Raw genomic sequence first — 16,812 nt, 5'->3', positions numbered from 1 at the left:
TAAGGAAATTTGAAACCAAATTGAGAAAATTTGATGTAAAATCAAAAAACCTCAAACATTCCACAACAGTAACTCATTTCCATCGAAAGCCCAACCCCCCCTCAGGTCAATTAAAAAAGCTTACATTAATATTTATATCCATCATGACTGATGTGAAAAGGGAATGAACCACTCAGACCTTTCATTTACTTTCTTTATGCAAATGAAATTTGAGATTTTTTTGTGCTTGTTTTTCAACAAAAAAAGCGTACCCCGACTAAAAAGGTATTTGGGAATAATTATCAATGAATCTCATTGGAATTTGAAACTTTTTTGCTCAATTTTTCAATTCTTCTTTGTAGCCACGCCATCATTTATTTCACAATACGTGTCACTCTCATCAATATTCATTTTCTTAACATTTTAAATATTCATATAAAAAAAACAAAAGTTTTTGCATTCGAATATTAAGAAAAGGTTGCAATGGATGAGAAAAAGCTTACAAAAGCTGTTTGATGAGTGAATTGGGAATATTAAAGTCAAGCGAAAAACAAAGTCATGCTGACTTTTGCCGGGGCAGGTGTCAATGAGTAAGCAGTTTTGGTTTGAAAGTTTTTTTTTGAAAATATGTGCTGGATTTGGCTTCGTGGCATTTTGAAAGTATGAATGAGAGAAAAAGTTATTGAATATAATTAGTTTGTGAAGTTCAAGGATGTATCAAGTCATCAGGTGCGAGAAAGGGAATGCGAAGAGTTGAGTCTTGAGCAAATTGGTTTTGCTTCACGTTTATGAGCAGATTCGCATCAAATACCAAAGTTCAATGTTCAATCAAGTCAATTTGGATGAAGTCAAGTCGAATTGGAGTGCTTTGAGCAAAACTGAGTCAGATTGACTTGATTTCATGCTCTGATAAATGTCTGAAAGGCACACAACTTGAAAAAGTCTGAAAGTAGCGTTTAGAACAACATAACTCAAGAGTAGAGTGGGTTATGATGATTTCAACTCGAAATCAGAGTCATCCCAGCCTGGGGGAACTTTAATCTGACTTTTTCACGACGTGCGCCTTTCGGGATGCATGAAGGAGTTATTGACAATTCAAATTCAAAAATTTCAATACTAACTCAATTTATAAATTCAAATTTAAAATCTAGACACAAATTTTCTCATAGATTCTGCAATAAGTCCGTATCCAACAGCTTTTATTCATATCCAATGACTCCTATTCATACCCAAAAGCTCTTTCCTCATAAAAAATCACAAAATAAAACAATAAAAATGCAAATAATTGATAAAATAAAATCAATGCTATATGCAGCACAATATATCATTCACAAGCATTGTTTCCTAAGACAAACAAATTGCGACAATTCGAAAAATGAGTTAACATTGCTCCTTTATATATAAATATTCTATACAATATGAAATATCAATAATACAAATTCACTTTTGGGACTCTTTTTCTTTTAACAGAAAATGTTTGTTTTGTTGCTGATTCATTATTTACAACAAGATGTAGTCTTAATATAGACATGCATGTGGGGTCAATTGGTGGTGATGTCACTTTATGATGTGAGATTTTGAGATTGTAAGTTGCGCACATTATTGAAAGGAGAGTGTTGATAGAGACAGGGTAGCACTTGGTACACACGGACAGAGAAGTAAGTAAGTAAGTAAATCACACACATTTTAAATCGGATCTCGAAGTTGACTATTCCAAGTTTATTCTGGATTTTTTTTAAAATAAATTGAGAAATTTGTTGTAATTTTAACAATTATCTGACAACTGTCTTACAAGGGCATAGAGCAAAATTAGAGTTAATTTCTAGGTCTGTTTACAGTATTTTGAGATATATTACGCAATATAAGGAATAATTTTCTGATGACTGTCTGACAAGGGCATTGATTATCTATAAACAGAGCAAGGATGAATTTTTGAGTTCACATGTGGTCAATATCGACTGGGGATGCTTACCAAAAGCAAAAGAGACCGCTTTTAGGTACAGTTGCTGTAATTCTGTATCTCGAAAGCATTTACTCTTTGTTTCTTATGATAGACGTCATTTCCGCACAACTCCCAATAATATTTCAATAAAATCAGCCTTAAGCTCCATATTCAAGCTAACGATGTATGTACATACGGAATAACATGAATATTAAAAATTAAAGACATGAAGAATCGTGAAAAAATAATAAGAAAGATCGTCTGGCTGTAAACACGAGTAGAATTTTTCATCAAAAAAAAATACTCGCAGGAAGAAAAAGAGCAAGACGAAATGTATTTAATTATAATTTTTTTTTTCGGTGCACGACGGAAAGAATGTCATTAAAAAGTTGATATTTTCGCAAGATATAAAATAAAGAAAGTTTGTTTAAGGTCTGAAAGACATTCCGTCGCGTTCCTATCCGAAATAAAAATTTTAAAAACGTGCTCCTACTTACGACTTGGGACGTTATATAAATACACACCTTTATTTAAGTCATTATGTCTGCAGTAATGTGAAATTTTTTTTCCATTTCCTCCTTTTTTCCTTTCTGTCTGTCAAGCCTCCCCCGAAAAAAAAAAAAAACTTTTCATCGCGCACCAAACAAAAAATTAGCATTTCAGATAAAGAAAAGCTAGTGAAAGCTTTTGAATTTTTTATGAATGCGTTGCGTTACTCCTCCTCAGCCATGAACTTATTGTATAATAATATTAATGTTGACAGTGAGGATATGACGCACTCTGAAGGAGTATACACTTGTGTATTTTGCGATGAGAATGAAAATTTCTTTATTTTTTTTTTGCTGCGTCTCTATGTCGTTAGTAAAAGAAGAAATTAAATACCGAAAATGTCCTTAATTGGTGTATGTAGATCATTTTGTAGAGCAAAGGGGTAGATGGAGCAAGGGGTAGCTAGAGCTGATTTAGTGAATCAAAACCTTCTTCTTGATTAGTGTTGTGATTGAGAGTTGAATCTGGGGTATTGAGCCTTATATATTCGGCAACAAACCGAAAATCTGTGTCTTTTGAGCGAAAGTAAGGATTTCCCACAAGATCTTTCAAACAGGATAGAGTGGGGTAGTCGGTATGATAATGATTTGCACAATTCTCACCCCGAGTGGACAGAAATGTTAGTAGTCATTAACTGAATATTAACTTGCCAGAAACTAGATGAAACGTATTTTTGACTACTTGGGCACGGCATAAAATTGGGAAATTTTACTCAAATTTCAAGTATTTTAGAAGAAAGACATTGGAGACTCCTGGCAGTAGATTCGCAAAGGACACTGTCATGATAAAAGGCACTGGAAGTCGTCTATATAAGACTCAACCTTGCGTGACTCTAACCTGAGTCCTTGATTTTCGAATTTAGTGCTTTATGTGTCTTCCGGAAGAGTATACCAGAACTAAAGTGACTAATATTTGTAATTAATATTTTAATAAATTGTAAAAATTGCAATTTTGATTTTTAAAAGCTCTAAAAATCACAATTATTCCGAATTTTATGATAGTGCCTGACCTCAAGTGTCTGTTATTGTGTCAAGGATTGCAGTTTCAATCCAGAATCAGTAAAAATTTTAAAGGATTTAAAAACCTCAAAAACGTGATGACTTAGTATGAATTTATTAAAACTTGTTATGATTTTGGAAGCAATGGAGTCAGATGGAAATCCTTTTGTAGAAACCTAGACTTCACATCGGAGCATAGTTCCAGTAAGTAAGTATGCTTCTTTTTGAAGCTTTTAAAGCTTTTAAAGCTTTTTTAAAAGTATTCCAAAATTCTACTTTAATCAATTTTCAATTTTTTGCTAACCTAAAACCTTTTCATTATTTACTGCCTACATATATGAAAAATTTCCTCACAATCAAAATCCTCAAATCTTCGAAGAATTTCACTCAAAAACACAAAAAAAAAATAAGATTTTTACCCCTCATCTTTCAAGACTAAACAAAAAGAAAAAAGTTTTTTTTTTCTTAAGAAAATTTAAATCAATTTGTCAAAAAATATATTTTGAATGCGTATGTCTTTCAGTATGTCGATAAGAGAAAGATAAATATTTTTTTTTACGTATGCAAAACTCGTACCCATTTCACAGTATGAACGACTTTCACCCTCTTTTTGATTTTTTTTCTATCTTTTATTTATGCCTTTATTCACATCCTTTTACTTTCTTTTACTCATTTTATCAGAATTAATTGAGTGATGGAGAAGGTGATGTTGTTGTTTTGGGTGGCTGAATTGTTTTTATCAATTTTTTTTTCTGGTATATTTTAGTTTGGGGGAACTGTGAGCTGGTATGGATTGAATCAGGGGCTTTTCTAATAAATGTCTTTGCATTAGGGTTCAAACTAAATCTCATTTTCAAAATCAGAAGTCAGTCTAAAGCTCACAGTGTCAAAACGACGAAAAATAGGAACTTCAGCCGTTATAACTCTAGTTTGGTAATGGATTTTAATAAATCTGACTTAGGTGACAGATTCTTGTCGACCTTAAGACACTATTTTTCATCTTTTGAACTCCGTATGCCTCTTCGATCGAGTACTTGCTGAAATGATTCTTAGTTTTATTTTGAATATTTATTAGAAATTGTTCCGAAGGCCACACGGCATGTAAATTGCCTAAAAATGGACTCCACGTCAGTAAAACTTAAATTTGATGAAATTCGGACTCAGGTCTGAGTCAAGTTTGCCTCTTGCCGTGTGTTTTCCGAATTAGTCTCACTATTAAGCTCTAAATTGTTTAACTCCTTCAAATTACTAAATTTTCTTAAAATTGTTCCTTGCAACAGATATAATACAATTCAAGAGTAATTTAGTCATAGTCCTTGATTTCGAAGTTAACTCTTGGCTGCAAGTTACTTCATTTTCTGGCACTTGAGTGCGGTTTAGAAAATAACAAAAAATTGAACCAGATGTATCCGAAAGACACTTAGCGTAGAGAAGGAGAAAAATTGTGGTCCAAGGTCGACGTGACTCTAGCGTAGAGCCGGATTCGTTGAAAACTGGTTGCACGTAGAACTCACGTAGGCCTTGGCCACCTTTTTGATATTTTCTACGCCGTGTATCTTTTCGAGTAGACTCTAACTTAGTTTCAAGCTCAATCTTCATATAAATTCAAGCTTCAGACCTCATAACAGCTCCATATTTCCTTCATCCATTCCATCCATTTAAACTAACTCTTTTAAATCTCAAGCCTCTCATGCCCTTCAATTTCCCACACACTAAAATGTTTTCCGTCTCTCCAAAATTTACGTATGACAAATTTTCCTATTTTTTCTTCTTATGCACAAAACTTTTCATCTTCAATCCCCCTTTCCAAGTTTCTGCTACGCAATAAACAAAACGACTAAATTTCTCAGTAACAAAATGGTTTTTCCAAATAAAAAAAAGAAGTAAAGTTTTGTTCCCCTTTTGCTCATTTCTCCTTCGTCACTCTTTCATGGCAATAAAAATGAAAAACTTTTATATAAATTTGAAAGACTTTTTTTTTGGGTTTCTCATTTCCATTTTAGTTTAGTCTCAATAAAAAAAAAGAGTTACTAGGAACAAGAAGAAGTAAAAATTGTATTCAAAATCATTTCAAATGCAATTAAACATGTGTCGGAGCCCTTGATAGATTAACGATGTTTGTTCAGCTCAAAATGCCATCAATCATTCTCACAAGGAAGGAAAAAAACGAAGAGTGAAAAATGAAAAACAAGAAAAAGTTTGTGTGCTTCTTTACACACACACACACACACACACACAACACACACACACACACACACACAAAATTCCTTAACATGAAAAATTTTTCATCTCGTCTTGTGTTTAAAGAGTACACATATCATCATCATTATCAACAAGGAAAAATTTCATGCGCTATTGTACAAGCTTAGAATGAGGAATATCTTGTGAGAAATTAATTTTCATATGTATGTTAAGATATGAAGGGGGTTAATGGGATTCGCTGTGGGGAACTTCAGTAGATTTACATAACTTTAATGAAAATTGAAGAACTTTGTTTTAGGATTTGGTTTATGTTGTGAGTTATTTTTTTTGCAGAAAATGAGAGACAAATGATGAACAAACAGTTGCAAAGAATGGAGTAAAATTTGGAAAAATCTTTGAAAAGTTCAGGGATAATGTAAATGAAATTTAGGGAAATCTGGGAATATTATAGAAATTTAAGGATTAACGCGATACACCTTGGTAATAAGCCTCGACCAAACGACACACATGTTGTCCAACACTGGGATAAGTTGTGAGGAAGGTGAAGTTTTTGTTACAATTCAAACTTTTCCATGAAGAATTGGTAACAAGGGGGTCTAAAAATCGATATTGGGGTATCAGAATAATAGAATTCGTTCAAAATTACAAGATTTGAATCAAAAAATGCAAGTTTACAGCCTTTAATCTCAAAATTGTAGACTTGTACATCTAAAATACAGAAAATCTGCAATTCTTGTTTCAGCCTTATTTTATAATTAAATGGCTCATTACCATAACTGGCATTACCAAAACTGACTTTACAGTGACAAATCGAAGAAAATTGAGATAAAATCCAGGCTGAGAAACTAGACGGGAGGTGGAATACCGTGGTATTTGGCGGTATTTAGCGGTATTTGCAAGAATACCGCGGTATTGCCACAAATCTTCTCAGCCTAGGATAAAATGAGAGTTTTTTTAGGAAAACCATTGAAGAATTCAAAAAAATCAGGAAAATAAGTAAGAAATTAAACGAAAATTTATTGGAAAATCTGAGAAAATTTCGAAAAATCTGATAAAATCCGCAAAAAATTCAGCGATTAAAAGAAAAAGCATATATTGGACCATCATACATTTTGCATCAGATACTGGGGAAGATTTGGAAGAATTCAAAAATTCTGGAAAATTCTGAAATTTTAAATTAATTAGAAAATTTAGAAAAAAAATTGAAAAACTCAAAAAAATGGTTGAAATCAGCCAAGAATGTAAGAAAATTGAGCATAACTTCCAAAAACGTCAGAAAAGTGTAAGAATAATCAACGAAGTCATCAGAACAATCACTGTAAAATTTCATGAAAATTCCATAACTTTAAGAAATTTTACGTTAATATTCTCATGAAATTCCTAAATTTCTAGTAATATAAGCTTAACCATCCATTGATACCCACCAAGCCTTATATCCTCCTACCATTATCTCTTTTACACTCCAACACCACAAGTGGATTTCCCCTAACAAGACACACACAAAAAAAAAAAGTGAACAAACAATAGACGACATTCGTAGAATAATTTCACAATATATGTCGCACATCATGTGCAATTATGCTATGACATTTTCCGCGCGTCACTCCAATGTTGACTGATATATGCTTCCGTCATTGCCATTTCATAAAGAATATGTGTCCCATTGAAATGATGTTACACATCCTCCCCCAAAAAAAGTAAAGCTCTTTTCAATGTCGTATCTGTTTTTGTTCCTTTATGATAATTTTCATAAACAAACATATTTATGTTTAGGCGATGATGATGATGACGGTGACGACGCTGTCATACAGCTTCCTTATGATGATATGTTTTTGGATGTGGTTAAAAAAAAGAAATGTAAACAAAAACTTTCTTTTTCCTTTGTTTTCCTTTCATTTTTGTTCTCGCCAAACAACTTTGACAAAAAAATGTGTGATTTTTTTTCAGCACATGAGTGCGGTAAGAATGTCTTTTGGGGTGTGCATATCAAACACCATCATTTTTTTTTTTTTTATTATTATTTTACTCTTACATGTCGTTTTCATTGTTATTGCTTCATATAAATCATGAAATTTTTGTACTCTTTTTTTCACTCTTCCGGGAAGAGCTTGAAATAACTTTTTTTCGCACTTAACAGATATAGTCCTGGGGGTAAAGTGGTTTTAAAATGACGTTTTTGTGTTTTAGATGTTATTTTTATGGAAATGTGAAAGTGGAAATTTGTTTAAGCCGTTTTTGAATTTTTGTATTTTTGGGATTAATTAAGTCGTAACTTGAACGGTGAAATGGATAAGGAACTTCGAAAATGAGATATGAACTGGGATTGAACTCAGGATTTGTGGGATGAATGACCAAATATGGCCACTGATGGCATTTTACCGTTTGACATTAATTAAAAATTTGGAGCAATAAAATAATTGATTTTTTTAATTTTTCAATTCAAGCGACAGCTTTTAAACCGTTGTTGCTTAAATTGTATAGCTCATGTGTTACTGATTGATAACTGACACACCACCAGGTCAGCGTTTCTTTGTTCTAAATGAAAATATCCAGATTAATATTCTAATCTATGATTATTTCAGATTTCTTTCAATTTTGTATTAATTATGCTATAAATCAGAAGAAGTTAACATACATCATTGATGTTGGATCAACAATTAAATTTCCCATGGATTCTCCACATCGAATTTTTAACCTCATTTATTTCATCACCAGAACCACATATTTCAAATTTCTTTGCATATTCATCAAATTTAAAAGTGAGCAAGCAAGTTTTAATCAATTAAAAGCTGACTTCCTTCATTATTATCCAAAAAATAACCCATAACCTCAAATATCATAGAATACAGAACCAACTTGAGGCGACATCTGAGGGAGGCCATAGATCACAGTTGATCTGTATGACCATCGAAGTAAGTAAGTATATAACCTCAAATATCGAACTCACAAAAAAAATCCCTTCAACCCACAATAATAATCAAAATTCAAGTACTCACCTTCACGCGGAACATACATATTAAGATAGAGACAGTCCTCTGAATAATTTGCCAACAACGGTTTCATACGACGAAGTTGTGCTAAACGTCCCCTTGGCATTTCCAATAATGCCTCCATTCCCGTATCAGTAACAGGCACCGTTTGCGGACATACTGGTGCAAAATGATCAGCTAAGCGTGTATTTTTCCATGTTGAAGGTGTCACTGGGGGCATGTATCTACAAATGTTGACCCGAAGTAATATGAAAAGAAAAAAAAGGGATGAGAAATATGAAATTACGATATATGTGTACAAAAATATCCGTTATCTGTGCAACAAGAAGAAGAATAAAAAGTTGTGAGAATTTTGATGCGATTGGGACCAATTTATATTGTCTAAATCGTTTCTTTTGTTCAACCAACAATGTACATAGCGTCATAAAAGGTAAAAATTGAGAATAATTTTTATGAGCTTGTCGGACATGAAATTAAAAAGTAGAAGCATATTAAAGTGAATGCGAGATTAGCAGTAAATGTGGAAAAAATAAAACTTTCTTGTGCTGTGCACTAAAAAATAAGAAAAACTTTGTTTTTTAATGCTGTCGATGTTTGTGGCACTGTCATTGCCATTTTAGAAATGAAAAAAATAAAAAAGTTTTAATAAAAATAAGTTGTCGTGCACAAAAGTCAATTCTTTCCCCATGAACTGAATAATAAACTCTGTTCAGGTAACTTTACTATTATCTAATTTTTCTATTATCTCTTTAAATGTCGAAATATATAAAAGATTTATGTGTCGAGTTCCTTTTTTGAAAAAAGGTTTTTGATGGAAAAAGATAGAAAAAATCTGTATAGAATTACATTTGTGAGTTGAACCTCAATATCAGGTTTGTAGTTGATTTTGTAGAAAGAGGTAAATTCTAGTTGATTTGATTGGGTTTGATTCGGAATAAACATCACGTTGAGTTCATGTTGAGACAATTCGAGCTACTTGAAGTTGGTCAAGCATGTATTCAGGGAGGGGTGGGTGGATTTGGTTGTCAAGAAATTGTTCAAATTTCTCGGTTATTTTTTTTTTTTTTTTGAAATAGTACCAAGACTCCACTCAAATTGCGGTCCATACATAAAATTTTTGAGATCCCTTCTTTTTCCAAAATATTTCTGGCTATGTCTCTGATGTCGATTGAAAAAAAAAACAGTAACCAAGAATCACTTTGTCTTCATTTCGATCGATTAAATTACCATTTAAGATTGCAAATAAGATGATTGCATCAACTGCATCAGAATTGCACAAATTAATTAATCGATCCAAAATTCGACTTATTCTGGATGTGGAGTCGGATTGAAACTTGATTTAAAGCGAATTCAGTACCAAATCAAAGTAACGCCTATCTATTGTTCGATTTTGGATCGATTAACCGACTTGTACTATTCGGGTTAATGCCACATTACCTTTAGCAAGTCCTCATATCTTCCTATACTCAAACCTATACATTCAACTTTCCACACGTGTTTCAAATAAACAAAAAAAAATCATAAATATTCCCAGAAAAATCATCAAAAAGTTGCCTATCAAAGCACCTTACCCTCTATATCCCCAAAAGTTTAAAGAAAGAGCTTTTAACAAATCACTTTAGATTTTCTAAATAGCATTCAATTTCTCATTTCCTCCTTCATGTTAGAACAGAAATAATATAGAGAACAGGGAATAAATTGACTTTTTCACTTCAGCTTCTATTTTTTTGTGAGAAATCTCCTTCAATTTGAATTTGAGTCAATATATTAAGTTTCATTATGACACCGACAGTATGACTGAGCTCAGTATGATTCAAAAAAAGAGGAAGAGGAAAAATGATGGTCAAAAGCTGTTGAGGACAATTTTCTGTGCACAACATTAATTTATGTCCAGCTATCAGGAATGAATAATTATGATGTAAATTTATGACTCACCTTAGGCTGCCCAACGGTGGCGTTGCTAAAAAAAGGATAAAAAAAAATATATTTATATGGTTAAAAATGAATTGAGATCGGAGTGACTAAGGGAATAAGATAAAATAAAAATATATTCTAGAGAGACAAAAGGGATGAGAAATGTGAGCACAATTTATCACACCGCACATATGTTTTTGATAAAAATGGAGCACTTTTCAACCATCTCTATTATCATTTCGTCGTCATTGTCATCGTACTTTTTTTTGGGGTATGTATAAAATGTGAATATTGCTGTATGTGTATAAAATAATTCGGAAGTACAGAAAATTTGAATGAATAATACAACAAATATTGTAGATTAAGGTTGGTCAGTTATTTTGGGGATATTCACACCTTTAGATGGTCTAATCTAGTCAGAATGTGCCTTAGAAAGTCGAGTTAGTTAAAAATAACTAATATTATTTAAATACTAGTCGAAAATTGGTTAAAAACCGACATTATACACTTTAAACTAGTCATAATTGACTTTAGTCAATCTAAACTAGTTGAAGTCGTCTCAAGCTAGTCCATAGTAGTCAAAATTAATTCTAGACTGTCTATCCTAGTCGAAGTCACCTCTAGACAAACTGTACAAATCGTAATAGACTTTAGACTACTCATATTCAATTCAAAACAGTACACACTAGTCAGTGTTGACTTTAGACAGTCCGTGCTATATTGAACTAACTCAAGTTAATCCATACTAATCAAAATCAATTCTAGATAAATAGATAGTCAAAATCATATCTAGTCTAGTCAAAACAAGCTCCATAGAGTCTATACTAGTCAAAATCGACTTTAAACAGTTCCTAGAGTGGACAACTTGACATAATATCTAGTTCAAGATTCATCAACAGAATCAGTTGGAAAGCATTTTGTAGCAACCCAGGCTCCTAGTCGGAGCATGGTTCCAGTAAGTAAGTAAGTAAGCTGTGTCAAGATGTCCACTTGGGTTCGTGATTATTTACACTGATTCAAGTTATTCATTACTAATTAAATTCATCTGCAGAAAGTCTATACTAGACTAAATCAGCTCTATATAGTCTATATTCCAATTTCAAGGGGCTTACTCATGACTATGCTCACGAAATGAGTATGTTTAAAGTTATTGATTGAGTATATGGTCATTTTGATGAGTATGCTCATTATCTGCTGGGGTACTAACCGAAATCATCTTCAAATAATCAAAATTATTCAAAATCTTCCAAAAGTAATAAAAACTAGTCGAAGTAAAATCAATACAGTTCAATCTCGCATAAATTACTTCTAGTCAATCCATACCAGTCAGCAATTGCAATAAAAATCCACCTGACTCAGACTAAAATTCCGAAACAAAACTAGAATAGATTACAAAATCCAAACTAAGCAGATTACGGTGTGAATTTTGTAAAATGATCGAGTGTAAAAAATTTATTTTCTGACAATGTCAACGTCTCGTTGCGTGCGGCATGATGATGAAATGGAGGGAAGAGATGATATAGTTAACGTGCAGTATGAGTATACACACATACGAGTGAATGAATGAATGTATATAGTCATTGTATAAATAAATGGGAAAAAAGGTCAAAATTTTTTGTTGATTGCCTTACCATAGGGTACTCCCAAATATCCTTCTACTGTTGGATTCTGTCTCATCACAATGCCACGTATCGGACCATACTTGGTTTTGACTACATTCGTACTATATTTTAAATTATGAACACTTGATGCTGCCGCTGTTGTTAGCAGTGGTATACATAAAATGATGAGAAATAGAATTGCATTCAAATGGCTTTTAACGCTATCATTTGAACGAAATAGTGGACGATGTGAAAAATGCTGAAAGCAATTTGAAAATTTTTCATTCATATTCACGTTATGGTGAGTATTACGATGCTGCTGATGATAGCAATTGTCATTATCATCATGTGACATTTTAAGTTTATGATTACTTGTCGTTTTAATAGCCGCAATACCATTATCAATTGAAAGTGTTGATCTGTCTGTTGTATAAAATTTAAATATAATATAATAATGGCATATCGATGTTATATACAACATAATTTGATTATGTTCAAGCAAATGTCTTAAAATTTGATGTCTCATTATTAAATTGTTGATTCTTTCACATTGATTATTACTAAATTCGTAATTGTTGCATAATATTACATGACATTGTATTAATAAAATTTCATAGAAAAAATTTAATGTCCTTAAGCCATTTCGTAGCTTTTCAGTCGTTAACGATGATGTTGTTGATTTGACTACGTAACGATGATACTCAATTCCATATTTGACATATATTATGTACTTGTTGTTATTATTATTATTATTATTATTATTTATACATTTAACATTATTATTATCATTTTCATTTATTATAAATAAAAGATTTTCACTATTTGTACTCAAATCACAAAATTCATTAACACTATTAAATGCTGTTGGATGCAACGGCTGATACCATAAATAATGAAATAACATTTGAATGTTAAAATGTCCATAAAATAAATTCAATAAAATTTTATAGAATTTCATATAAAATTTTGACGTTGTCTTGAGATGAAAAAATGTAATGAAATTTTTATTGATCATTAAATTTTTATTCGATGCTGCTTCATACATTGTCGACGACGATGGCTGATGATGATGATATTTATAGTAGATTGTAACAATATCTGTTGATGCAGGTGATTTAAATCTTTCACATTGTTGATGATGATATTGTCGATTATTGGACATGTGAATAAGCTGCAATAATCGACTGTAAAATGGCCACCAGTCATTGTTTTGTAAAAATATTCTCACAAATAAATAAATGAAATTTAATTTTAATTTATCTACTGAACACAACGACCATTGATGACGATAATGATTATTTACTATTTTACAATATGATGTTGAGGACACTTGAATGTACATCCAGTCATGATGGATTTCATTTTGACGAGCGTTAGATGCCGCAAGTATTTTTTGCACCACATTTTCACTAATTTTACTGGTACAGTCGCTATTTAATTGTATTTTAATTTGCATTTATATCCTTTGGATGAATGTAAACTTAGCAATTTAATGGTGTGTCCGGATAAAGTCCTGTAAAGATACACACAAAATAAAATAGAATTTAGTTACATGATATACAGTATAAAATTTAATAGGGCGAAAATTACGAGCGAAAATGAAGGAATGAGAAGGAAGTGAATTTAATTTTAATCCTTCTTGTGATAGAATATCCTTAAGCATAATAAAATAATCACTCCATAAATTTTTACTATCATTTCTAATTTTTGCATCACAAAATATTTTCTTCCCTTCCTTATTTTGTTCTTGTTCTTCAATTCCATTTACGCTTTTACTCTTGGTTTATTACTTCTTTTTTTGGAAGGGAGATAAGAGAACTAAGATAATGGTCATTTTGTCTAAGATTTATTTTGATAGCTTAGTAAGGGGTCGTTGAATGTTTATGTTAAGCAATGAGTAGATATGAATAGGCAGATGGTGTGAAGAAGTCGAAAAATAGTGTTCCCACGCTGACACGACTCTGGCTAAAAGCTCAAATCATCTAAGTCATCTAAGGAGTGGTTCTGATCCCACTATATACTGTAGGTCTATTGAGTGCAGTGGTCTGGCGCACCCTCACTTGTTAAACAATCATTAGCCCCGAATCACCCTAGCACAGCTCTGGATCTTAATGACCTGAATAGCTATAGGTTGTTTTTCAAGTCGAGTTGAGTCGACTTATTGATACAAAATCTAAGTCGACTTCAAGCTCTGCTCTGATTTCGTGTCGGATTTCGTTAAATCTGACCACACGCTAGTCACGCTAGCCTGACATCACTATTTGAATGACTTTTCCATGCTGTGTGCCTTTCGGGAAAATGATTAGAATTTTAATTTTTTAGCAATTTTTGGATCCAAGATAGAGGGGTCAGTGTTAGGAATGGAAGTACTAAACCATTCCGCTACCAAGCCACTTACTTCGACACTTAAGACACTCTCATGTCAGCTATATTGTCAGCTTATTGTCGCATAATAAGCGCTTATGAACAAAAATTATTCGCATAATTATGCACAAATAAGCGCGTATTTTTTCGGCGCATATTAGTCGCATAACATTTTTCCGAACCCTACTGCATTTTTTCGGCTCTTTATGCTAAAAAGTAGTTCTTAAAAATCATCAAATTCAACTGAATCCTCAGCAATATCCCAGATTCCATAATTTTATCAAATATCATTATTTACATACTAGGAATGTAAATATGATGAATTTCCTTTTTTCTCATTACATACCAAAAAGTACTTAATAAACAGGAATTGTTGATATGCCAAATAAACTGCTTATTTCTTTTCTGTTGAATTTTCACCAGTAATTTATTTTTTTTTTCCATTTAGTTGTTTAATGTATTGTACTTTGTTAAATATTTTTTCAAAGATTACTATGACAATATTTGTGAATATTTAACTGATGCTATTGTTAAATGTTTTGTGTAAGCAAACTTTGAGTTTTTGTGAAAAAAATACAATTTCATGGAATTTTTTGGGAGCAAATTTTAGGAAGTTTTGGAAATAAAACGACTAACTAGCAACTACCAAATCAATAAACAGTTCCCGAGTAGCATAGGTCGATTAATCGATGCAAAATCCAGCATCAGTCCTATGTGGCTTAAATTTGGTGCCGAATTCGATTTAAATCTGTTTGAATACGACACTGTACTCGATTCATGCCGGCTTGAGGATAGATTCTGAACCTGCTGATGTCGGTTTAAAACCGAATTTGACACCAAGTAAGAATCACGCCGGTCTTATTGCGGATTTGAATCGATCAACCGACTTTTGCTGTTCAGAGTTGTAAAATGTCTCAAAAGAACTTGATTGAATGGAAAATTCAAAGTCTGGGTCCAAAACTGATCAACCAACAGTCAAGTACATCCCTTGACAAAGAAGACGACCAATCAGATGATCAAGCTTAGTATCAAGGTACGTAAAAAATTGATTTATTGAATGCTTATTAGCTAAAAGGTGACAAAATAAGTACGAATCAAATTTAATGTCATGTCAGATTAAGTATGTTACTGACTCTAAGTTCTGCATATATTTTTGATGCTCTTGGCGTCATGTGCCACTCAGATCAAGCCAAATTACAAACCAAAATGAATTAATTCGCTTTAATTCATCCTCAAACATCAAGCAAGTCCTCCAAACTTTACTGCTCCAATAAAAAAAAGTCTTAAATTGGCAGAACATCTGCGAGCGGCTATTTACCAATTAAATAATTTTTGTCTATGTATTCAAGATGAATTTTTTTGCGGTTTTGTCTTAATTGTTTTCCATAAAAAAAGTTGCCATCACACAAAATTTATATTTCTTGATATAAAAGCTTCAAGCACAGCAATTGGGGCGAATAATTTGTGTGCTTCTTTTTTATTTTTTTGGTATGGATGATAATTGGATGAAATTTTTCTCCTTTTTTTTTGTTCTCATATCTCTCATCATTATTTTATAATCAATTACTTATTCAATTCGTCCTTCATGGAATCTTACTCATTCAATTGAGTTGTATCATATTTAAAAAGCATATTTTTAGATGGAATGGGAACTATTGCTAGTTATTTGGCTGTTTGTCTGCTGGTTTTTGATCATAAGTTCATATATTCAGACTGATCATATGTAGGAAAACAATTTCGGCCAAAGCCCTCCGAATCACGACTATGACAGGCTCTATCAAAAGTTTTCCACACTTCGACCTACGGTCTTTTACGGCCCAACGAGTCGTTTTTAAAAGCTTAGCGAAATCAGCGAAAACTAAAGACGACAACTTGCAGAAATGATCATCTACAAAATGGATCAATGTAAGGAAGGAGCCATCGGCAGAATGTTGGAATCTGCGATTGGGACAATTAAAAATTATGGCAACTTTCGAAAGAGACCATCGATGGAAAGTGGTAACCTGTGGAAGTATGGTAAAAACTAGGCTTTTACTTACTCTGAGACTGAATCAGTAAGTTCGGCTCATAAGTAATAATTTCAATATTTGCTGACCGTTATAGTCAAGGTCTTTTAAATATTTCCGTTTATTATCCCTTAGAAAGTATCGTAACTTGGATGGAAGCTCAAACTTGTTTCACCGATCTTGGTTGGAATCGACAAGGAGGGAGGTGCCTTGGTGCTCCAAAAGCAATATAACGCATTGTTATTTCTTAAAACCTGCAGAAGCTTC

The 16,812-nt window shown here is 32.4% G+C and overlaps 1 protein-coding gene across 2 annotated transcripts in view; it reads right to left on the bottom strand.

The window, feature by feature from the left end:
- Positions 1-16,812, bottom strand: part of Nlg2 (Neuroligin 2) — a 121,037-nt gene that overhangs the window by 67,715 nt on the left and 36,510 nt on the right. For both annotated transcript variants that reach the window (XM_070642258.1, XM_070642259.1), the window contains exons 3-5: positions 12,206-13,688; positions 10,596-10,620; positions 8,667-8,884 (exon numbers count right to left, since the gene is read on the bottom strand). In XM_070642258.1, coding sequence (XP_070498359.1) covers positions 8,667-8,884; positions 10,596-10,620; positions 12,206-13,631 — 1,669 coding nt within the window. In that variant the 5' untranslated portion in view covers positions 13,632-13,688. The remainder of the gene's footprint in view (positions 1-8,666; positions 8,885-10,595; positions 10,621-12,205; positions 13,689-16,812) is intronic.

This window comes from Chironomus tepperi, unplaced genomic scaffold, assembly GCF_022539635.2.
Source record: "Chironomus tepperi strain 1889 unplaced genomic scaffold, CSIRO-AGI_Ctep_v1 contig_275, whole genome shotgun sequence".
Classification (NCBI taxonomy): domain Eukaryota; kingdom Metazoa; phylum Arthropoda; class Insecta; order Diptera; family Chironomidae; genus Chironomus; species Chironomus tepperi.
Note: the sequence above shows the minus strand (reverse complement) of the source record. Positions and strands in the feature narration are given on the sequence as shown.